We start from the raw sequence: 24,638 nt of genomic DNA, 5'->3' as shown, positions 1-24,638 counted from the left end.
AAACGAGAGTAAAATACAGCCAGAAAACCACACTCGCCAACTTGCCTGGCAAAGAAAGAAACGAGGGCCCCACGCCCGAGTCCCCCGCGGCAGCTGATTGGGACCCGCCGTGCGCCCCGTCCGTCCGACCCCAGTGAAGGGTCAGAGCCGTGAGGCACGTCTGGAAACACTGAAGCTTTTCCGACAGCCACACGTCCCGAGTTCCAAAGCACCAGGGACAGGCCGGGGCGGGGGGGGGGGGGGGGGGGGGGGCGGCGGCGGCGCGGCCCACGGCTCTCTGGGGAGGAGCGGTTGCCGACTGGGTGGCAGGTGGAAGAAAGCGCTGTGGGAAGTGAGAGACTCTGACTTACTCCCCAGCTCTCCGGACGCTCAGGGGCCGGGCTCTCAGGACGCCTGGCGCCCACTGGGGGCTCAGCCCGCGGCACCCACCACCACACACCTGAGGACCTCAAGCTCCTGTGGCCATGTCGGCACCTCCTGCGTGGACGCTGTCCACAGGACGGGCCGGACGCCGGGCTTCCTCTGCCTGCACAGGGCTGACCACAGAGACACAGGACACCCAGCCCCTCGGGACCAGAACCGCGCTGCTCCGCGGTCCCGTCCAGATGGCCAGCACCCAAACCACATCAAAGCAAAGGCTCTTTCCAGCAAGCCCCGGTGCCTCTTGTTTCTGGGCACACTCGAGCAGATGGGCACTCTTGGCCTGCCCAGCGCCTGCGTCCACTGCCCCACGAGCACAGGCTCCTTCCTGCGGGCTCCAGCCAGGCCTTTCTGGGTCTTTGTGAAAACTGCTCTGAATTTATTTCCTACGTGACAGAGAAAACAAGCTCAACCAGAGCACGCTCCCCATCCCCGAGAAGCCATCACCACCCTTGGCATCAGCCGGAACCACCACAGAGGTCCTCAGAGTGGGCGGGAGGTCGGCTCCTCGGAAACCCCAGTGGGACCTCTGCATGGAGAAGGCGACACAGTTCAGCACAAGCATCGTGCTTCTCATCAAAGTTGCGTCCTAAGACGACCGGACAGCACTTCAACGTGGCTGGAAAGGTCTGCCGTGGGACCAGCAGGGCGGCCCCGTAGCACAGCTGTGGACACACAGACCTTCTCCGAATAAAATTCCGACACACACATGGGGCGCCTGGGTGGCGCAGTCGGTTAAGCGTCCGACTTCAGCCAGGTCAAGATCTCGTGGTCCGTGAGTTCGAGCCCCGCGTCAGGCTCTGGGCTGATGGCTCAGAGCCGGGAGCCTGTTTCCGATTCTGTGTCTCCCTCTCTCTCTGCCCCTCCCCCGTTCATGCTCTCTCTCTGTCCCCAAAAAAATAAACGTTGAAAAAAAAAAAATTAAAAAAAAAAAAATTCCGACACACGGACAACGAATCTCTACGTCCCCTCCGTGTGCTGCTAGAATTTCTGGCCCGATCCTGTCTTCTAAGTGGACCGGCTCCAGTACACCAAACTCTCTTCAAAAGCACTTACTCACCTACAGAACATCTTCGGGTCAGACCAGGTGGCTTATAAAGAAAAGAGCCCCCACACAAGCAAGGGAGGGGGGCTGTTATGTGCAGCTACGTGCACAGGCTGTGCCGGCCTGGCAATGCCCCCATTTCAAAGGGGAAAATGAAGACACGGGGAGGTCCGAGGACTCGCCCACGGTCGCATGGCTCACAGGAGGCTCCAGACGCGGTTGTTAAACCTGATACCTGGGACACGTGTCTCCTCGCTTCTCACGATGGCAAGGTCAGGCCCTGCGAGGAACCCCCGGCCTGGCACGAGCAGCCGTCTGCTCGCACAGGTGGTGCCCAACACTCCCGCACACGAGGGGCGGGACGGAGATGCCCGTCAGCAGGGGAGAGAGGCTCGCAGAGCAGCAGGTGCCCCGCCAACGCCACATGCAGACAGACTCGGAGCAAAGCCGACTCCCTCCCCGGGCTACGGAGCGCCCGCCCCACGGTCAAGCAAGTGTGGACAGAGCGAGGAAGGCATCTCCTGATGTGCCAAATTTGTTTGCCTCCCACGCACCCTGGTCCACGAAGCTCCTAGAAGATGCATCTAGTCCACCAAAGTAAGAGAGCAAAGAAACAAGATGTTGGAGCCAGGGAACGGTGAAGGCGTCTCCGGAGGCGGAGACGACAGTCCCCAGCGGGCAGCAGGGCCCGAAGGGGAGGCTCGGGACACTCGGGACAGCGGTTCTGGCTCCGGGCAGACCGAATTGAGCCGCAGTGGGGAGAATACTTAGAAAAAGGCAAAAAGGAAGGAAACTGAGCCAAGAGAACATGATGTGATGATCAAATCCAAGCGAGACAGAAAGATGCTTCAGAAAAGATGTAGAATCCTGGCGCGCTGTTTGGTCCGGGACAAGATGCAGTCACGTGGACACTGAGCCACCACCAGCAGGCACGGTCAGGTCACCCGCGCCATAACACAGCTGGGCACGTGAAAAATCACCAACTGCGTCAAAACGTGCTGGCCATGGCGTCGTCCTGCCCTCCGCGGCGGGGCTGCCCGGGTCAGGCAGGCGGACGTCTTACCACTTATACTTACACGGGGGAAAGACTCAGATCTCCGTGAGTAGCAACTGGAACAATAAAGACTGTGATAAAAATTCGCGTCACCGTAAACGTAACATTCTGAAATGCTAAAGCCTGAAGAATCTGTCACGTTACCGCATCGCGCCTGCAGACCTCGCCTGGGCCGGCCCTCACTTGCCCCCCTCACCGGGCCCTCACCCGCACCGCCTCACCTGGGCCCCCGGCTGTCTGCTGCACTCCTCTCGCTGGATGCTGTGGCCTCGAGCGTGGCCCGGGGCTCCCGGGGCAGTGGCCGCTCCTGCGGCCCCTCCTCCTCCGGCCTCCTCTTCTCGCTGTCGCTGTCATCACTGCCCTCTCCTAGGATGTCATCCACCTGGCAAAGGGGGAGAGTCAGGGCACACACCCGACGCCTATGACCCGACCCCCACGGCAGGGCGGCGCGGCCCCATCTGGTCCCGACCACGTGCGCTCGCCTTGGGCATAGCTGCGAGTCTAGGTGCGTGCCGGGCCGAGTCCGAGATGGGTGACAGCCCGGACCTTTGCAGGTGGCACGTGAGGTGGGCCAAGAAAGCAGAGAAGGCCCAGGCCGTCCCTCTAGCGGGGGGGGGGGGGCCCTCCCGGGATCCCAGGACCCCGAGTGTGACCCTGGGGCAGGACATGCGGACAGCCCGACAGTCACTTCTCAGCGGCAAGACTCTAACAGGATTCTCTCTCCAGTGCGCTAACGAACGCTGTGGTGAAGAATCAAAGCTTTCTGTTAAAATGCTCACGATCAGGAAGCCGCACTCGACTGCTTTCCAGGAGGCACTCTGGAGTCTGGGGAGGGGGACGGCGGCCGCTGCCAGTGGGGGCCAGCTGTGTCCTCAGAGGCTCAACAGAGGGTGCCTGTCCCCCTGCCTGCTCCAGGGTGCTTCTTTTCTCCCACAGACCTCACATTTCACCTTCACGGATGTGCCACGTGAGGGTGACGGGAACTAACGGCCATGGCCCAGGGTCAGCGCTCCCTGCTCCCCTGCAGCCTGGGGGAGGTCGGCTGCCCAGCAACCCGAGTGCCGGGCCCCCAGGGACGCCCACCGAGGGGATGGAAGTTGCCTCCTAACAGCCGTCGAATGGCAGAAGGATCAGTGATGCCAGATTCGGGGGAGCCTGGAGACAGAAGATGGGGTTCTAGACTGGCTCCTGCTTTCCACCTGTCTGACCTTGGTCTCCGTGCCTTTCTCTCAGATCCACCACTCTTTCAGCAAAGACACCGGATGAGATAAAAATCAGGTGGACAGGAGAGAAGAAGGGAAGGAAAAGGAGACAGCACACGGCCACTGCAGACCCGTCACGCGTCGTGCCGATTCCTCTGGGTTTCCGAGCACCCGCCTCCAATTCCGCTCTTGGAACACTGTTTTCTCAGAAAGCGATGCTTCACTGGTGCAGCTGATACTGTTCTTTTTCTTGGTTCTAAGTTAATATGTGATGGAGAAATTGTACGGCCCCCCGTCGGGTGGGCTGGGGGTCGCACAGCCCACGGGCAGCACAGCCAGCCTTTCACAGACCCATTCGCGGTCACAGCAGCCGAGCCCGGCAGGCAGACATTTCTGGACTCCACTCCCAGGCTCCGGAGCTCTGAGGCAACGCCTCTGTGACGTCCTGAACACCCGGACGAACGCCTGAGAAGTGCCAGACTGTGTCAAGATGGTAACATCAACTTATTTAAAACGGTACAAAGTGGAGTTTGGAGACGACCATACTAACACTACACGTCGCTCAGCCCTCAGTACCATGACTCAGAGCTGAAGATGTCCCCCCCCCCACAAAATACCTGAGTAACAGAGTCCACGTGTAGAAACTTTACTCAGAAAAAGCAGTGATATCAAAAATCCTGTAAGCCAACACAGTAACATTTTTATGACCTTGAACTGGATCAGTATTTAACAAGTTTATCTGACCTTTGGTATGTTTTGTTGCTTTTTATTTTCATTCATCTGAAAGTATTTTTTTTAAGTTTGCTTATTTATATTGAGAGAGAAAGCAAGAGAGTTCCAGTGCGTGTGCAGGGGAAGGACAGAGAGGTACGGAGAGAGAGAATCCCAAGCAGGCTCCGTGCTGTCAGCACAGAGCCCAACATGGGGCTCGAAACCATGAACCGTGAGATCATGACCTGAGCTAAAATGGAGAGTCGGACGCTTAACCTGACTGAGCCCCCAGGCGCCCCTTATCTGATCTTTAAAGCTGCTTAAAGTGGGTACGACAGGAGGAGATGCTTATTGGTCTCTGTCCCTGGTTCCCGACAGAGCCCCCAAGCCCCTTCAACCTGATGGCTGACAGCATCATCCTTTTTCCTAATGAGGCAACTGCAGGTGGGCTTCTGGATGGGGCTGGTCACCAGAGCCCAGCCAGAGCAGACGCCTGGGGCCTGCAGCCCCGCACCCGTCCTCAGGGAGGGGAGGGGGCTGGAGACTGAGTTCATGACCCATCACGCCTCCTCCACAAAGATCCCCAAAGTGCGGGGTGCGGGGAGCTCCTGGGTTGGCGAACGCACCCACGTCCCGGCAGGGTGGCCCGCTCCCAACTCCACGGGGACAGAAGCTCCTACGCTCAGGACCCGCTGGGACCTCACCCAGCGGGCTCTTCATCTGGCCGTTCCCCTGTGTCCTGTCACATCCTTTATGACACGGTAAGCCACTCAGCGTAAGCAAGTGTGTCCCTGCCCTAGCAAATGATGGAACCCCAATTCGCAGCCGGTCGGTCACAAGTACGGGGGACAACCCGGGACCTCCCCCTCGTGCCTGGCATCTGACGGGTGTGGGTGTGCGGGTCCAGGCAGTGTCGGAGCCACTCAGTGTGGCCCCCACACATCTGGGCAAGAGCAGAGGAGCGCTGTGCTTTCCTGGACGAGTCTCAACAGCTCAGCACGGGCCGGCGGGTAGGACAGGAGCCACTGGGTGTGAGGGCGCCGTTTCCCCAACGGCCAGCCCCCCTGCCGCAGGAACGTGGCACTGGCCACAGCCAAGGGGAAAGCGGGGTCTGTGGGAACCCTGACGGTGCTCTCACGGCAGCTTTTAGACTTTGTGAACTTGGAACTACAGGGATGTAATGGCAACTTAAATGTTAAATTTTTAAAAAATGCATTAATTCAGAAACACCAGGTTTTCAGCCTATTCCAGGAAAGAATATTCCTTTCCAAGGAAAGGCAGGTGGTGAGACGTATTTAACTCATGAAAACTTTTATTTTTCCCACCAACAACTGGGTGGCGACCCGAGGAACCTCCCGGCAAGGCCGGACAACTGCAGCCTCTCCTTACAAAAAGGGTCAAGGGCCTGCCCTCCTGCCCCCCGCCAGTCCCGTTCGGGGACGGGGCAGCTCACACCTCCCCTCCCAGGCAGCGGGCACCTCCACGGGGCCGTGAGCTGCTCTGCACGGAGCGCAAGGCCGTAGGGACACCGAGGGACAAAGCCTGTGACTGACAGAGGGAACGTTCCGACATGGAGCAGCCTCAACCCCAGACCCGCGATCCGTCGGTCACTCACTCCCAAGGAGCTCACGTGCAGGTCTCGGGTCTCGATCAAATACAGAAACAGTGTAGCAACAGCTAACTAAACAAAGCAACAGCTTCATCAACAGGTTATTCACTGCAAGGTCCTTGGAGGTGACACACGGGGTTTGAGCTAAAGGAATTTAGCAGAAAGCACAGAGCTAATTCTAAGCAGCTACGTTCAGGCGTCACCGCTATACTCACTTGGCTGTGCGTACTCTGTGTTGATGCACGAATCTATTAGAATTGTTAGTATTAAATTTTCCTCTGAAAACATTTCAGGCCTTTGAATCTGCATCATACCTTTTCAAGAGAAAGACAGGAACTTAAAAAATCAGGTATTTTATGTCTGACCACCAAAGTACCATCACTGCCTCAGAGGCCGTGAAGTGACCCATAAAGCGTCAGCAGTGCCGCTGACCGGAAAGAAGTCTCCTCGCTCCTCCAGCGCGGGGGAAGGCCAACCAACGCGCGTGCCCGCTCTGCCAGGTGTTTGGAAGGTTCAGAAACATCCTGCACGGCCAAGCTAAAATTGTGGATACATGTCAGAATCTGGTCATACTCAAGTTATGCTTCAACTTGCTCTCCCTCGTTCTGTTTTACTCACATAGACGTATCTGCTTCAGAACAATGGACACCTTTCCAGGACTTTCTCTTATAAAAAGGTAACTACGCACTTCTTGAAAACCAGTAATCTGCAAGGAACCACTTACTTTATACATACTATTTAAAAGTTGCTAGAATACATATTTCAGAATCTTAAGAAAGACTTGAAAAACAAGCGTGTGAAGACAAAAACCTCATTTTATGGTGAATTAACTACTGAAGTCTCTCAAACAAAAGGCCCACACGGATCACATCAAACGCCCTGGAAACCGTTCCCATCACTCACCCGAAGACGCAGGCCCACGAGGAGCTGAGGAGACCTAAGGCAGCTGAGGGGGACAGTGTGGGAGAACAGACGCCTGGAAAGGTGGGCGGCCCAGCCCACCAGGAGTGGGGACCCTGCAAAACAGGCATGGGTCCCGCACGTGCCTCTACCCCTCCTGCTCGCTCTGGGGCGGAACTCGCAGAGACAGGGACCCGACACCCCCGGGCAATCCCCCGTGGGCCATGCGAAAATGACCGTGTTGTACGCGCTGGCTGGGACTAGGGGTGGACAACCCTGCGTCCTGGTGACTCGGGATAGTCGCGAATCGGATGGAGGGAGACGGGTGTGCAGAAACACGTATGAACGGACTACTCTAAATGACCGGACGAGGTACCAGCCACACAGGTGCACAGCTCTGCTCGGCCGCAAGCACAAGCTTCCCAGTCACTCCAACAGGCGACCTTCTCTCTTAATGAAACTGAAATGGTGTTTAAACACATTAAGCTTTACTTTCCCGCAGGATGACGCAGAGAAAAGGGGACAGAGGGAGCGCTGCCCAAGCCCACGTGCTCTGCCCCAGCCTGCCCAGGCCTGGACAAAGCCTGCCGTTCTCTGGGCTGCAGCGGCCCGGGAGCCGGGCACGCGGCCGCCGGCCACAGCTCCTTCTCCGTGGCCTCGCTGTGGCGTGCCTGTTCCCAGACTGACCTCATGGAGCGTACAGGACAGTCTGGGACACTAGAAATAAATCGGGATGTATGTCCACACTATCCTAGTATTAAAAAGCTATCTTCACGTTATTGTCTTCAACCTCAGGTGTTGTTTCTAAAGCTCAGTATTTGTTAATTATCTCAAGATCCCTGGGAAGCTCATGACATTAGTTACAGAGCTGCTGCTTCCTAGAACGCAACAGGACCCCACGTTAAGGCACGAGGAATTCGCTCACAGTGGTTTTTTTGCTGAAACACTTTGGGAAGCCTGCTTGCCCACGGAGATCCCTGAATCTCACACCTGTGTTAGTGGGTCCGCGAGTACCTGCTCCAAATGGAAGCGTGTGAACAGAAAGGTCACTTGGCAAAAGTTACCGAGGCGTCTCTGCCCCTGCCCCACCTCTGTGCCTGATCACGCTCAGCGGTGACCGTGAGGCTGCCCAGGCTGTGCACTCGTTAAGGCGAGCCTCGCCGCCCAAAGGGCTGCACACAGAGGAAAAGACCCAGGCTGTCGTGAAAACAAGCAGCTAAACCTCTGCAAGAACTTACCGCTAACAGAGCGCGCGCACAACACCCGGGATCAGACACCCCGGATCAGACTCACACGACTCGGCTCAACCACGCCCGGGACTGGCCTCGCGTGACTAGCCTCTAGCCTCGAGTAACTCTCGGAGTAATCTCTGGCCAACAAAAACCAAATCCCACCACACGCCCTGCCCTCACGTCCCTGCCTGGGGCTTCCCCTCCAGACGCGGTCCGCGGGGCCCTTCTCAAACGTGGCCTTTCCCACGCGGCTTGCCGTGGCCCCCGGGGAGAAGGGAGCCGGGAGCAGACACGGGTGTACCACGGGACTCCGCTTTCAGGAAATCCGACGACGGGCCAGCCAGTTTACAGCATCAGAAACCAGTGAATTTATGCCTTTCACCAAAGCCTGGAGGTTTTCGGGCACCGTTCCTCCAAGAATCTTGTCTCGCGCCTGTCTCCTCCCCCTCTGTGGGACCCGGACGGCCCGCACGCACGCTGAGTGAAGTTCTGATGCCGACCAGATGTGCCCGTGGCTCCGACCGCTGCCTCAGGTGGCAGCTGCAGCCCTGATCGTGGGCCCTTTCCTCCTCCTACCGGCACTGTCTCCTGCCAGTTTCGGGGACAAGTGTACAGAGAGCGTACTTTCCAGTTCTGAATTTCCCACCGTCGTTCGTCGTTTTGCATTCGCTCCAAGGCTGCTCCCTTCTCCCCAGGGAGCATGGCCACTGAGATGCCTTAAGGTGCTGGTCTCCAGAGCCCCACGTCCGGGCTGGCTCGTGTGGGTGCCTGCTGCTGCTCACTCAGACTGTGCCCCGGATCCCCCAATACTGCACCCTCTTACCGCCTCTGGGAACACACGCGTGCACTGTAGCAGGTTTAGCCTGATCAGAGTGGGTAAGACAGAAAGTTCCGCCTCAGCTTCCGTGGACGCTGTCTTTCCCAAGCCTCTCAGGGTGTGTTCTGTGTCTGTGCTCCTGGAGGTGAGCCTGGGGCCCGGGTCGGCTCCTGTACAGACTGGGGGGGCCCTTCTCTCAGAGCACCCTGAGCCGTTGCCCAATATGGTGTGGCTGGGGTGACCCATGGGGCTAAGAGGCAGGGAAGGGAGCCTCCATATGCTTTGGGCCACAGGCTCCTGTCCCCAGACCCTCTGTGTTTTGGGTGCCTACCCCAGAGTGGCAATACAGCTCCATGACATGGGCTGACCCAGAGCAAAGCCTGGGGGAGAGACGTACGTCCCTCCAAAATGAGGGCCAGAGCCGGGGACACAGGAGAAAAAAATGCTCAAAACCCCCACTAGCATCGCCTGGCCTTCCCTGCTGCATGGTGCTGATTTCCGTGAACCAACTTCTTCCCTCCCTCTCTCTAAGGAATTGTTTTGTTTTGTTTTGTTTTGTTTTGTTTTGTTTTGTTTTGTTTTAAGTGAGCCCTAGGCCCAACGAGGCACTCGAACTCACGACCCTGAGATCAAGAGCCGCATGCTCTCCCGGCTGAGCTGGCTGGGCGCCCCTAGGGCCCTGCTGTTCCTGTTTGTGGACCTTAGCTGCAGACCTCACAGGGGGCCAGGGAGGCTGGGGTGGGAGGCAGGGGTTCACCCACCTGGGCCAGCACCGGGGCCAGTGCTGGTTTGTTCTTCCTCCCCGCACAGTGTTCCCTGTGCTTCTCAGACGTGTGCTGGGGCATCACAGACTGGTCCTTTGATTACATATGGCGAACGCTTTGTTTACTTATCTGACTCTAAGCTAATTTTGTTTTAATAGGATACTGAACTTTTAACTTTGAAAATAAGTTGTTGTACATTTTAACTTGAAGGATGGAACTTTGTTACTTTGGAGCCACAGCCCACACGTCCCACCATAAAAACTGCTCATCAGCCTCGGAACGGACAGTGAGACCTCCATTCCGCACTTCCCTTGTGTGTTTGCTTAAAATGAACACACATATGGGGCGCCTGGGTGGCTCAGCTGGTTAAGCGTCCAACTTCGGCCCAAGTCATGATCTTACGGTTTGTGGGTTCAGGCCCCACGTCAGGCTCTGTGCCGACAGCTGGGAGCCTGGAGCCGGCTTTGGATTCTTTGTTTCCCTCTCTCTCTTCCCCTCCCCCACTCATTCTCCGTCTCTGTCTCCCAAAAATAAATAAATGTTAAAAAAAAAAAACAAAACAAAAAAAACCGAACACACACGTGACTAAAGCTCGCCTATGGAAACCCAAGGCTGTGATGCAGACTCCCGCGGGGACGCGACGCCCTGCGAGGACTTACAGGCAGAGCACAGAGCTCCATTAACCCTGTGGGTCCTGCTTTGGACAAAACACAAGTGCATTGCTGACCAACCACGACCACAATTAAAACCGTGTCACAGCCACACCTGCATGTCCCCCCAAAGCTGGGGTCCTGAGGAGCTTCTGGAATAAAGCTGCTTCATCTCAACATTTTGAAGCCAATGGACAACGTGCCTATTTTATTCAGAATACGTACTTGCTGCCAGATGGGGCAGCCCTGCCATCGGGGGTGGGAAGCCGCTCCCGATGCCCGAGTCCCGCACCGAGCGAAGCATCGAAGCAGAGGGGGAACGTGCTGGTGTGCGGCCCCAGGCTGAGGTCACCACCCGGCAGCGCCCCAGCATCGTGTGACTCCTCCGCCGATAAAATGGGTGAGACCGTTCACATGGATGGACACCAGGGTGCACGCATCTCGTGGACTCTCAGGGTCACGTGGCTCCCGGGGACACTCCGGTTAGCTCGGATGGGCCCCCCTTTAACGCCCCAGACACCAGCACGCCCATGCCCGAGGCCCCACTTCCTCTCAAGAAAAGGACCACTGTGTACAGGCAGGAAAGGTGTGAGCCCACCGCGCGTACTCATCAGAAACAAACCTACACGTTCCACAAAACCATGGCATCCGTACCAGAAAGTAAGGCTCGCCGTCTTATGCATGACACAGAATTGCTGCCACGGCATGAACACGTGGGCGGGCGCGCCCAGCACGTCAGTCTGAACCACAGCACGTGGCGAGGTCACCGAGCTTTGGCAGAAAGCGCTGTGTAAACCACGATACACAAAGTATAACCATTCGGCGAGGACTTGACTGGAAACAGAAAGGGGCATGCTAAACATGCGTATACAGCAGTCCCTCCCTCATCCGTGCAGGTACAGTGCAAACCCCCCGTGGACGCCCGAACCCTACACGTGCATTTACGACACGGCTCGTCCACAAGTCAGGCACAGGGAGAGGTTAACAGAAACTAATGGTAAGACATGGCAAGTGTGGTGACGCTGTGAGAACAGCTGTCTGAACGCGGCGTGTCTCTCGTAGCTTCCCCACCCTTCCTCCTCTAGTGGTCACGTGGGGGAGGTAAATGACAGGGGCGTGCGACGTGCCATCAGGCTGCCGCTGACTTTCTGATGCTGTGGCCAGAGTGCGGTGGGACCAAAACTGCGGAAAGGGAGGCCGTGGCTGAGGGGCACTGCTGTGGTTTTAGGACCGTCTGGAAACAGTAACCAGAAGATTCTGTCTCAGACCCTGGTTTGCAAGGATGCTGGTCTGAAACGCCAGCATGATGTCTGGTGCATGACAAGGACAAAAGCCCAGGGGCGGGCCCTGCAGGACCTAGAGCACTTTGTCACCGGTGAGCTGTGCCTCTTGGGTGACTTGAGTGGAGCTCCGGCAGGACAAAATGGGAGAGAGGATGAAGGGGACCGGGGCTGCTGGGGGCTGGAGGTTGTGTCTGAGCGCCTTTGATGGACCCCCACCTTGGGACACCCTGGCTGCGGAGCACCTGTCCATGCTGATGACAGGCTGTCTGAAGAGCCCCCTCTAGTGGACTAAAAAAAATACAACTACAGTGGCCTCTGAGTGCACAGGTGAGCACGGGGGCATCAGGATACGGTGTGGGTGGTCACGGTGGAGGAAGCTCATGTTGGTCAGTCTTATTTACTGGGACCTTCGTTTACTGAACTGAGTAAGACAGTGGCCTGCTGAGGGTACAGAATCCTGCCAGGGGAACTGAGGCAGATTTCACAATTCCTGGAACCTAACTGTATTTGAAGTAAGTATTGGCAGATAAGCCACTAATGAACTGATACGAGAGACATTCGGTTACTCAACTGAACGTTCCTGATAAATCCGAGAACGAATGCACAAAAAAAAGGCCACCCAGGTCTCTGATGCGTACCAATTTCTACGGAAACCAGAACGACGCTGAACAGCAGTCCCCCCGAATTATCTCAAAAGGACAAAGACCACCAGAAAACAAAAGCAGTCGCACACGTCAGCGGCAGAGACAAGAGCCCCTTCTATCACAAGCAGCTCCAGGTTTGGGGAAGCCGCCCGGGATTCTCTCCAAAGATTTACTTCAGAGTCTCCTAGGAGCATCACCCTCCTTCCCTCCCTTCGGCACAGGCCAGAGACCTCGGCCACCGCCTTGCAGCCCGTGACACTCTCTGAAACCTGCGTGTGCAGCACGATCGTCACACATCTCCCCCTTTCACCGTCTCTGCTCCCCGCTCCCGATGGCGAACCCAGATCCGTTTGAGGGCAGCGTGCCTCACGAGACCCGGCCAAGCCCACGCGGGACTCTCAGAGCCTCCGCCTCGAGCTCACGGAGCAGCAGCCCAAGACCAGCGTCCCCGGAGGCAGCGTGCCTGCTTTCCAGAGGCATGTCTCTTGCCGCCCGACAACGGGGCTCTGAGGCCCGCTCTGGGCACGTGGGTGTTCCAGGAGAAGGGGGCACACGCGGCAACAGGCATCTTCTGACACCAGGGTATCCCTCCTATCAGGGGCACACTCTGCCCAGGACGTCCCTGTGTGGCCTGGCGCAAAGCTGCCGAGACCACCTGGGGCCCCCAGCAGCCAGGTGCGCGGGAAGGTCTCTCCAGCCTCGGCCACGTGCTGGGCAGGAACACCGCCGTACACGGGCACGGTCACGCACGCTCGCTTCCCCGCCGCTCAGTTTCCGACCCCTAAACCCCGCAGCCCCCGGCCCGCCGTGCTTGCCCAGAACCAGGAATTGGGGAAGAGGAGCGGAGGTGGAGTGTGAGCGCCCGAGCGTGGCACCTGCCTCTCTGTGGGGCTCACGGGACGCGGCCCTCTACTGCCACGGCGGCCCAGGGCTCACCAGCTCTCAAGTGCCGGGCTGCTCTGGCCTTTGCCACTTCCTACCGCCGAGGAGCCGGATCGAAGGCTCGGAGGCTCCCTTTCCTTTCTCTCAAAGTGACAGAAAGTTGCACGTAGCACTTTCATTTCACGGTAAGATTCCGACGTCCCCTGACCTGGACAGCTAAGTAGCTGTCACTACTTAGCAGGTTGGTGTGTGCGCGTCTGCAGGGTGGCTGGGAGGACGGGGGAGGCACGCGCCAGCGGCCCTCTCCCCCAGGTCTCTGTGGGGTCAGCGACCTCCTGGATCGACCCAGAGACCAAAGAGTAGCGCTGAGGAAATTCTTCCGGAGAAAACACTTGGGAAACAACAATAAAAAAGCACCTCCACCAGCTAAATATTCAAAAAACGGCCAAGAAAGGGAATCGACACACCTGCAGACAGGCTCCAAGCGCCGCAAGGCAAACCGGCGACGGAAAGGGACGAGACGAGGGCTCCCGGTAAGATTCTGTACCGAACGTGCCACTGACGTTCCCCTACTGAAGATAAACTAAAACACACTTTTCTACACACGGGGCCCTCCCACCGGTGGCAACGAGCACAGAGCATGGTGCGGTGCCGGAGCAGAAACCCAGGCAGCCGCGGGGCCGGCCGGCCGGCGCACGGCTTCCGTCCCAAGCAGAGGCCGGTTGGGCGTGACAAGGTGCCACGTTCACTCGGACGCGCGACGTGGCCTTCTGCACTGGTGCCGCCCGCACACCACCTACAGACACACGGAAACCCCGACGGGGGGGCCCCTCCCTCGAGGGTACTGGCCGGAGCAGGAGAGCAGGGGTCACGGCGCCTGGGGGCCAGTGGGCCTCGGACGGGCTCCTTTCAGGGGATGAAGCACCGGGCAGATGACAAAATTACCTGCAGTTTTGGCTGTTTTGTCCCAAACGGAGATCCCTACCGTATTTAACCTCTAATCCAAATGGATTCACGGCCCTATTATCACTATTCCCACACTTAAGGACCTGAAGAGACAAAAACGCCACTGATGTCGCCTAGAGCCATTTAGTGGCGTAATAACAAGATCCTACCGTGAACTGCCAACCGTCACCTGTGTTTCAGAGCCCCCGTGACCCGGGCAGGAGGTCACCTCGGATCTCCCGCTGGGCAGTGCAGGCCGCCGGCGGCCCCGGCCCTGCCCGCCCGATGCCGGGCCCTCGCCAACGGCGGGGTTGGGGGAGCGCGCAGGCACCCCCGGTGGGGCGCGGCCGGGCTTTCCGGGGTCGCCGACACCCCAACGCGTCACTCCAGGCCGCGCCAAATCTGCCAGCGGAAGCGTCCCTGGGCAAGCGAGGGCGGAGCGTGAGCGCGGTGGGCGCCCTGCCCCTGGCGTGCGGCGCCCGCGGGGCTCACCTCTTTGTCCATACTCTCTAAGTCCTCCTTACACAGTGTGTACAGCGGCATGGTCTCTGACATGCTGGGCTGTCGCTTCCTCCCGCCGGGGCCGGGCCGCTCTCCGCGTCGGGTGTCTGGCAGCTCCTGAGCGAGCATCTGTGGTGGCGGCTGAACCACTCTGAAACGAACGTCACAGGGCCCGCGTGAGGAGAGGCGCTTCCACGGCCTCCCGACTCGGAGCTTGTAAACAAGCACAGAGAGCGTTTAGTTACGAAAAGCCACCCTGTCCCTCCACGGTCCCCGCTCCCCGCGCGCTTCCCTCCCGCTGAGAGCGGACGACCCCGCCCACTACCTCCCCCCCCCCGGCACAGCACCGCTGCTCTTGGGTGTCCCTCGGCTCAGAGGGAAGGACAAGACATGAAGAGCTGGCGAGCACGTTCCTAGAAACCAGCAGGAGAGGTACTTATCCTCAAAGTAAGGTTGAGCAAGCCGCAAGAGTTTTTAAGAAAAAACAAAACCAACGCAGCACGACTCTCTATTCTGCCCAGAACAGAAAGAACGAGCTGCCCAACTGAAGACACAGGCTGCGGGGACTGAAGTCGGTGCGCCGTCCACCCGGGCACCGGGGAAGGCGACCCAGCATTCCAGCCGCACGGTTCCGCCCATCAATCAAACACGAACACAAAAGACCAGTGAGCACTTCCAGAAGGCTCTTCCCCGGAGCCGATCCCAGGCCCGGCCGCGCAGCGTCTCACGGTGCCCTCGGCACACACGTCCGTGTCGGCGGCAGGCCCGGAGCACGCGCTCTCAGGTGGGCCACGGCCCCGAGACGGGCACGAGGACGCTTCCGACCCCACTGTCACCGCCCAACACGTCCGCTCCCTGAGACACTGACGACGCGGCCAAGCCTCCTGATTTTGAAGAAGACGCGGGTACGAAGTCTAAGCCACAACACGGAAAAGCAGCGGCTGCGTGTCTAACGAAAGGGGGACTTGTTAGGGACAGACACGAGGACCTGACACCGGAGCCTCGCCACTGCCGTCCACACCACGCTGCCCGCCGCCCACCCCGCAGCCAAGGCCCCCGGGGGGACCACGGGAAACGGCCTCCTATCTTCCTACCGAAAACAGCCACGTACAGTCTCCCTTCGGAAAAGCAGTTGCAGTTGTAAGCAGGGAGCGCCGGCCGGCCTACCTCTCGGGCGCTATCCCTCCAAAGGGGGTGATTCTCTTCATCTCGTAAGGCACCGAATCGGCCGGTAAGTCAAGGGCCCCCAGCCCCCAGGGCGTCTCCCCTCACCAACGACACGCCACACGGGAGGCGGCAGAATTTCCTCCTGTGTTTCCATCAAAGGGCGGAGCACAACAGGCAGGTGCAGAGGCCGGTGGGAGCAAGAGAGTCACAAAAGGGCAAGACAAGCCATTCTTAGCGTTATGTTCCTTTCCCGTTTGGAGAGCAGCTAATACGTTACCGCACGGCTCTTTTACTGTGGTAACGTGTAATGGCTCAGTTTCGTCTAACGTGGTGAGCTCTGGTGGACTAAACCCCCAGGACGGAGAGCTCCCTCTTCCCGACCTGCAAGGCCCCCATGCCATGCTGCTCGCAGAGCTCCCCAAAAACGAGACCGTAAATGCAAGAGGAAATGAAACACAAAAGATTCACGGTCTATTCTGAATCACAAGTTGACTTTACTCCCAGGAAGGCAGCTGGGCCTCTGCCATCCTCCTGGGGGCGTCGGCAGGGGAACACAGAGAGCTGACTCGAGGGCTGACGGAAGAGGGCCAGGAGCCAGCGACGCAAAACACCAACGGGCAGACACAAAGCCCAAAGAGTGGCCTGATCTCTCCAGGAGAAACCCACAGAGGGACCCCCTTGCGGAACAGGAAAGCTTCAGACGGTCACTTGCTCTCCCACAGGCCAATACCACAAACCATGCCCCCGTCACTGGTCTCAGAGAACGCAGAGTGGGGGGTCAGGATCTTCCTCCGGGCCAGCCGGTAATGAGCACCAGACTATGCAGTGTCCATGGAGACCCTGGTGGCTGGGGCCAGGACAAGTAATGAGACCCTCACCCCAGGCTGGGAGGTGTCAGAGTCAGACGTTGACGTTCACCTGGTTGTAACATGAACACCCACCCGCCCTGTGTCTGTGGCGACCCTGGGGGGTGACCCGAGGTGACCCTTTGGCCCAGGAGCAACAAGGACCCAAGGCTCCCCACCAGGGGCAGGTGTGTCCACCGTGCTGCCAGAGCAGAGCCAGGGGGAGACAGCCAAACGCGAAGTCTGAGTAAGGTCAAGGCTCTCGTAACGTGCCGTGAAACCACCCAGGCTTCAGCTGAAAATCACTCGTGGGGCGCCCGGGTGGCTCAGTCGGTTAAGCGTGACCCTCGGTTTCGGCTCAGGTCACGATCTCACAGTTCACAGGATCGCGCTCCTCGTCGGGGTCTGTCTGGGCTGATGGCCTGGAGCCTGCTTTGGACTCTCTCTCCCCACCCCCGACCCCTGCTCCCCTGCTCGTGCACCGTCTCTCAAAATAAATAAATAAACTTAACAAAAAGAAAGAAAGAAAACCCCTTGTCCTCCCAAGAACAGCAAGACCTCAAGCTGAAGGAGGAGGACAGCCGGGGAGGTGCACTCTGCGGGGGCAAAGGTCGGGGACTCTCGGGCACGTGGGACAGCATCGCAATGAAAAGACTTCGACAGGCCGCCAAGCGCCGGTCACGCGGCTGCAGGAGAAGGCCTGGCACAGCCACCGCGGCCGGGGAAGCGCCACGGGGCAGCGTCAGGACGGAAACGCGCCAATAAGTGAAAATTTAAAACTGCACTGGACGGGCTCCACGTCACGGCAAAGGGGACAGAGCCTGATGCGTAAGAGAAACGGCTCAGTCTACACATCAGGGAGAAAACAGACTGAAAAGGAAGAGCGAGCAGCCTGAAGAACACGTGATTCAGTACTGGTGTCCAGGAGCCCGGAACGAGGACAAACACGACAGAACCGGAAAAGTCCTCAAAGAACAAGGGCTGGAAACATCCTAAATTTGGGCAAGACATTAAACTTCCAGATTCGAGAAGCTGAGTGGATCCAAAGAGAACACACCTCCGAATCCACATTAAAACACTCCATCGTCAAACTTCTTATTCAAGACAAGGGAGACACTCTTGAAAACAGCGAAAGAAATGTTACCGGACAACGAGAGAAACAGAATTCGAATGACAGGTCAAAGACAAAAAACCACGTGATAGGAGTACAGATGAGGCATCTGGAAAAATTTAGTATCCATTCAGGATAAAAACTCACAGAAGAATGGGAAGAAAGGGAAATTTCCCCCAATTTGGGAAAAGCATCTACAGAAAAACTACAGGTACCACATCATACTTAAAGGTGAAAAGCGAAATGTTTCACCTTAACATCAAGAAAAGGCCCAGGGCGCCTGGGTGGTTCAGTTTGTTAAGCGTCTGACTTCGGCTAAGGTCATGATCTCACGGTTTGTGAGTTCGAGCCCTGTGTGGGGCTCTGTGCTGACAGCTCAGAGCCCGGAGCCTCCTTCGGATTCCGTGTATCCTTCTTTCTCTCTCCCCATCCCCCGCTCATGCTCGGTCTCTCAAAAACAAATACATGTGTAAAAAAAAAAAAAAAAAAAAAATTAATAAAAAAAAAAAAAAAAAGAAAAAAGGCCCAAATGTGTGCAGATCGAGGGAACAGGTGGGGAACCCAGAACAGACCTGCACAGAGGTTCCCCGACATCTGACTCGGGTGCCAGAGCGGCAACAAACCTGACCCCACCCTAGAATCTCACACTGTGCACAAACTCAGAGTGGGTCCTGAAGAAAGGGACTGAGCAGATGCAAAGGCTGGGAGCAGCCTTCCCGGCCAGGACCCAGGCTAGACACGCCCCTGCTGTCTTCCTCAGCAGGACGCTGCAGCCAAGAGGAGAAAGCCAGCAACGCGGCAGCAGTGGAGACGGATGCGAGTGGGGGTCACGTACACAGCGCCTGTGTTGCGCCACACCCCAGGGAGGGGCAGTGAGTGGGGTGGGGGTGGGGGCGTGCTGGAAGGGGGTGGAAAGGGGAGGGGCGTCAGGGGCCCCCTGCCGGTGGAGGTTCTGACCATGTCAGAATAACGGCCGGGCCAGTAGGCCTTGAGACGGGCCTACAGGTTTGCAAGATGCCGGGCAAACTGGGTGAAGGGCACACAGGGCCGCTGTTACATCTCACAACTGCCTGTGGGTCTACAGTGACCTCAAACTACAACTTCGAATAAAAAACCCCCAAATGCTCACAACTAACAACACACCTTAACGATGGGTAAACAAAAAGGAATTCAGAATTCTGGCCCCATCCCTGCAGGGAGAGAGGGAAGGTCTGACGACAGCTTGGCGAGCGCTCCCTGCTCCTTTGTGGTCCTGGCTGCCCCACCCCTGCCCCAGACCAGGCCTCCCCTTCACCGCTGCACCCCAGGGTCCCACCAGGGTCCAGCCTGCGGAAGCCTGAGGTAGACTGCACCCGGCAACCGGACGAAGCCTGTTCTTACCCCACGTTGTCCCTGAGCGCTCTGCACACGGGTATCTCACGGGGGAGAAGAAATGCCCTCGCGAACGTCCACAACAGTGGTAGAGCCCCAAGGAGCTCTGACCTCTAGGCGGGTCCCCAGCCCAGATCCAAAAACATCAAAACAAAGAGAACAGACACCCACAATCCTCAGGGCCTCAGACAAGTGCACGGAGCGGTGTCCGCGCCCACAGCTCCAGAGGGCCTGTCACAATGGGGTCCACGTGGGGCTCCAGGCTCAGAATGGCGCCGAGCCACCGATCTCGGGGCCCTCCTTCTTGCAGCCCTGGACACACAGGTGCAGGGGGCCCAGAGCCTCGAAGGGGCAGCGGGCAGGGGCCCCGCAGCCCACGGTTCCATCTGCGAGGCCTGGGGGTGTGGATGTCCGGGTGGCCGCGGGTGCCGGGAGGATTACGGACACAGGCGTGTGGGGCACAACGTGAAATCAAATAAACAGGTCTCAATGGAAAGGAAGACCTTACTCTATGGCCGCAAAGACGAAACAACGCATGGGGTCGTGAGCAACCCCACAATGCCCGTGAGCGCATGTGCCCGGTCCCCTCCTGTTTCCCTTTCCTCTGAGTTCTAGACTGCTGCTGAGATGGGTGTCACCTTCCCTGTGTGTCATTTCGTCAATTTTGAAAGCAGAACTATCCATAAATTCTACCGACAGTCGCTATTTCTAGAACATACGGTTTCCTACACACAAAAAAGGAAGTACAATTGACACAAGGTGACAAGAGTTACTTAAAAAAGCCTCAAGCTGCCCCTGATGGAATCGACCACAGCAGGGTAACATGTTGGTCTGGAAACAGCGGTGCTTCCCACCACCCTTCCATGATTAGTAAGATTCAATGGTCGCTGTTAATAACCTTGCGCATACCTACACGGACCGGCAACGATTCAGTTAATATTTGGCGGAAACCACGCTTCCAAGTTCAAAAAAGAAAATTTCACCAAGAGCCACCTCTGAATAAACCACAGCTCAGTGTGTTTTCCTCCAAGAAGACGGAGCTGAAACGCTGGTTTTTCAGTCATCTGAAACTGTTCACACAAGCCACACACACGTGTCAGAACAGAAGGGCAGTTGTGTGCTGCTCGACCGTCAGCGTTCCAGGAGAGCAGCGTTCCGCTCTATTCACGTTCACTCCCCACCTGCACGTGCGCTCAGACAACACCCGTCACTTCTTCTCCCACGTCCTGGATTTCCTGGCATCCTTCCACTGATTTCGAGCAAGGCTGAATGATCCCCAAACCGTTCTGAACCTAAGTCTGAAACGTTCCAAACGTTTGTTGTCTACACTTACAATTCACTCAAAGCTTTGTTACTGAACCTTCAACGGCACGAAAAGCAGGTTCTGAAGAACAGGAACTGTTCACGTGAACATCGGTACGGCGTGGATTTCAGGCCTCCTTCCACCACGAGATGACCGGAAGCTGGGAGTCAGGTGCTGTGGATGCTCTCAACGCACACACCGCCCTGTGACGCGCACTACAACTCCCTGCAGATGTCACCCACGAAAGGAACCTGAACCACACGACCATCCCAAGGGCGGCATCACGCCTCTCCAAGGAGGGGGCTCTAGGTGCTTGACGGAGGCCCACAGCTCGTACCCCGTGAGCGGCACGGGCCCTACCGCTCCGCTCGAGGTCAGGCGCTAGTCCTCCAAGGGGGCCCGGGGGGGGCTTCGCGGGGCGGTCTCAGGGGGCTGTCAACTGTACAGCCCACGAGGAAGTGCGTGGACACTGAAGGCTGAGGCCACTGCAGCACAGTTTTGAAAACAGGACACACCCCCACCCCAGTCCCACGGTCCACGAACCCCCCAAACCCGACTCAGGACCACTAGCCACCCAGGGTGCAGGGGAAACACCACCCCTTGCAGCCCATCTTGGGTGAGCCTGGCAGTGGAGACATCGGTACAGAGGGTCACAGCACTGCCTGCGAGAAAGGGTAAGAAACTCGGCCACGCCCCAGTGACGTTCCCCTCACCCCGCCTGCATAAACGCCTTCTCCCCAAGAAGTGTGACGCGGGGAAGGCTGGCACTACGGCATCCCGCAGCCCCACGGACTCAGGCACGGGGCCCAGGCCCCACCTTCCCACCCGCCACGTGCCTTCCCACCGCACCCCAGTGTCCTGCACCAGCACGTGCGGTACTAGCACTGACGTTCACCGGGCGTGTCTCAGCACCAACACTCAGCAGCGTTGCCGAAAAGGCCCTGTCCCAAGTCCCAGCTGTGCCGACAGTTTCAAACCCCAACCCCTGCCCCCGCAGCCCCCGTGTTTGGCTTTGCTCCACACAAGCTGGGCCACCGTGTCGGGGCCTCCCAACCACAGCTTCCAGGACTGTTCGCCGTCAGCAGGAGGATCAGACCTGTAAGAGGCAGGCCACGGGCCACCGCACGATCCGGGGCACACGCCCCAGGGGAGACGCTGGCTAAGGGGGCGCAGAACCGTCTATGCTCCTTGAGCAGAACGAGTGCACTCGGTCCCGTGACCTGCCGGTCAGCACGGAGGTGGCCACCTGTAAGTGGTCTGCCAGCTGACGGCGCTGAGTCCTGTTCTCCTGACCCCTTCCCCCCCATTCCTGCCCCGGTCTCCCCTCCTGGAGCGTCCACGCACACCTGCCTCCACCTGGACCGCATCTCTGGCGCTGCATTGGGCTGAGGCTCCCCTCAGGCCTCCCTGGCTGCCCCCGACAGCTCCGGGGCCACACGTTTCTCGTGCTGCCATGCTGGCTTCCGGCCGAGCTGGCACCACGGTCCATCAGTGTGTCTAACAGCCCCTGACCAGAACTTTATCAGAAGCACCTCTAAAATCTCCGCTAATCCCGTCCCTGTCTTCAGGCCTCCTGGGCCCCGGCGTCCACCTCGGACCTCACGGGAGTGGCTCCCTTGACCTCACCTCTGCAGACCTGTGCCCGCGTGGCCGGGCCCGACACTGCCCTGCCCAGACGGCCCCCACGGCCTGGCCCGACACCAGCCTCCCCAGAGCCTCGACAGCGGCCTGAACCCCACCATCCTGCACACCTGTCAGGCTCCTCTCAAACGGAGGGACCGCAGAAGTGGGGTGAGCTCACCATCTCAGCAGTAGAAACGAACTCTCGCGACACACAGAATGTGCCAGCGGGCAAAGAGCGTGTCCTGAATCCTCAGACTTAAGACAGGGGAGCGCAGGACTGACCCAGTGAAGAGTCTCCCCTCCGTTCCCGTTTACAAGCAGCCACCACCTCCCTCACTCAGATCTCGGCAGGAAGCAGGACCAGCCACCAGGGGGTGCCCAGAGCTGGCTCCTCCGCCGCCACCATGGGGTCGGGCTGGGGAGGTGGGCCGATATCAGGGCACGGGTCCAATCCGCAGACGGAACGGCCTGTCGGAGACAGCGCCGGGCAAATGTGAGAGCGTGCCTGGGGTGCGCAGAACATCTCACCGGCTAGACCCTGACCCGACCTGTTCCAGGGTCGGGGCCCAAGACGGGACAGACTGTGCAAGAGGCCGATGCCACAGCGGGTGAGCCCAGCCCCAACGCAAGACAGAGCAAACCCCAACTTCGTGTCCCGCCAGCACCACTCTTGGTCCACTCTCAACGTGTGCGCGGTCTCAGGGGCTCAGAGGGCCACCTGCTGCTGCACGGCTGCCCCAAGCTCATGTACCTGAAGGAGGAGTGTTCCGTGTGGACCGCCAGGGAGCTGGGGGGCCCGGGGCCCACAGCACCTTTCCGGATGAGCTTGCCCGTGTTGGCATCGTAGATGCGAACTTCCGGCCCAGACTGGGCCCTGGGGTGGACGGGCGTCGGGTGGAACAAGGCGGTCGGAAGTGCACCCTGCCTGTCGGGAAAGGCTGCGGGGCCGTCCTCCCTGCAGGACCAGAACAAGGGCCGAGAAAGCACTGGAACAGACCCAAACACCCAGCAACTGCCGCTTAGCGGGGCCGCAAGCGAAAGCCTATGCCCAGCACCTGCCTGGAACCTCAGCCGGGGCCTGCGGTCCCCACCCCCGACGCCCGCTTCCGAACTTTACCCCAAAACGAGCTCAGACACAGAACAGGAGGCGTTTTCTCAGGCCATTCTCGACAGAACAGGCCTTCCCCCTGCAAATGCATAGACGGGGCCTCTCCTGCAGCACCACCAGGCCCGGCAGGCTCCCCTCTCCCCCCCTCACCATCCCTCTGCCGCTGGCACGCTGCTGGCACTCGTGAAGCCTCCACGTGGCTCACGACACCGCCCCAAAGCCAGGAAGGAAATGCAGGCAAACCGAGCTTCCCTGCTAAGACCTAAGGCCGCATGGCACTGTCCGGACAAAGAGCGCGGGCAGTGACTCTGCACAGCGCGTGCTCGGCAGGGCTGGGAACGCCGGCCCGGCAGCAAGGGCCTGGCCTGGGTCGTGGGGACCCCAGGGGAGGGGGAGGCGGACAGCGGGCGTGGCACTCACCTCTGGGCCCGGCCGTAGTCGGCCCTGAGCGGGAACAGCTGCTCCTCCACTCTGTCCCAGCGCTCCAGGCAGCTCCACAGCCAGTCGGGGTTGACCACGTGCAGCTGCCCGCATTCCTGAGCCTGGCGCACCTTCTCTGTGCCTGCGGGGGGGGGGACAGCCTGACACTCCAGCCTGGCCGCGGGCAAGGGGCAGCCCTGAATCACTCTGCCTGGCACAATCAACGTGTCTCAAATCCGGGATCTCATTGTCCGTGCTGCCGGCCCCTGGCCCACCCCACGAAGCAGGGGCCCGCCATGGGGTCTCGCTAGACCCCCTCACCCCTGCCAGGAGGCGCCCATCTGTTTCCGTGGGGAGTTTCCCACTGCCCCCGTGACCTGCAGCCAGCTGCCCAAGGACTCTTCCCTGAGACCGTGCACTTGATGTGTGCAAATGCCCCCAGCTTGCTGCTGCAGGAACGCTGCCCAGATGCCCTTCCAGCTGCGTCTCATCTCCGCTTCTCTGCTGGATGCTCAGGGCCCCACTCAGCACCCCTGCACCCACTGTAGCCCAGGTAGGGCAGGCACAGCCGGGCTGAAGCATGGACAGGCCCGGTGCAGGCTGGGAGGGAGGAATGCAGTGTCCCCCGACGTGCATGCAGCTGTGTCCCTGGAATGGCTAACAGACAGCCGGGACACCTGCTGCGCCCAGGCGGGGGTTCTGGGCTCGCTGCACACACGGGGTGCGGGGGCTGCCATGAGCCGGCCCCCCTCCCAGTTAGGACCTCCCAACATTTCACACCAACATGGAGCTTCCTTCCATCTGCCCCTTTATGCGACCGTCAAACAGGATGTGATGCACGCAGGGACAGAGCTGGCCTGACGGGGAAGCCTGCCCCGTGGGTAGGCTGCCACCTGGAGGCCCCGGCCTGGAGCATCGGGGGCATCCCTGCTCAGAAAACACCATGCTGCGGTCTGTGAGGACCATGCAGAAACGGTAATTGTTTTGTTTTCTTCTTTTAGCAACCAGGTGGTTTTTCCTGACTCCGCCCA

The 24,638-nt window shown here is 58.8% G+C and overlaps 1 protein-coding gene across 4 annotated transcripts in view; it reads right to left on the bottom strand.

The window, feature by feature from the left end:
- Nucleotides 1-24,638, bottom strand: part of CTDP1 (CTD phosphatase subunit 1) — a 56,670-nt gene that overhangs the window by 9,442 nt on the left and 22,590 nt on the right. For 2 of the 4 annotated variants that reach the window (XM_043559134.1, XM_043559133.1), the window contains exons 9-12: nt 23,608-23,749; nt 22,831-23,034; nt 14,651-14,810; nt 2,741-2,901 (exon numbers count right to left, since the gene is read on the bottom strand). In XM_043559134.1, the coding sequence (XP_043415069.1) occupies nt 2,741-2,901; nt 14,651-14,810; nt 22,831-23,034; nt 23,608-23,749 (667 nt within the window). Of the gene's footprint in view, nt 1-2,740; nt 2,902-14,650; nt 14,811-22,830; nt 23,066-23,607; nt 23,750-24,638 lie in introns of those variants that run through there. The other 2 variants (XM_043559135.1, XM_043559136.1) reach the window with 2 other exon arrangements.

Source organism: Prionailurus bengalensis, chromosome D3 (assembly GCF_016509475.1).
Source record: "Prionailurus bengalensis isolate Pbe53 chromosome D3, Fcat_Pben_1.1_paternal_pri, whole genome shotgun sequence".
NCBI lineage: Eukaryota > Metazoa > Chordata > Mammalia > Carnivora > Felidae > Prionailurus > Prionailurus bengalensis.
Note: the sequence above shows the minus strand (reverse complement) of the source record. Positions and strands in the feature narration are given on the sequence as shown.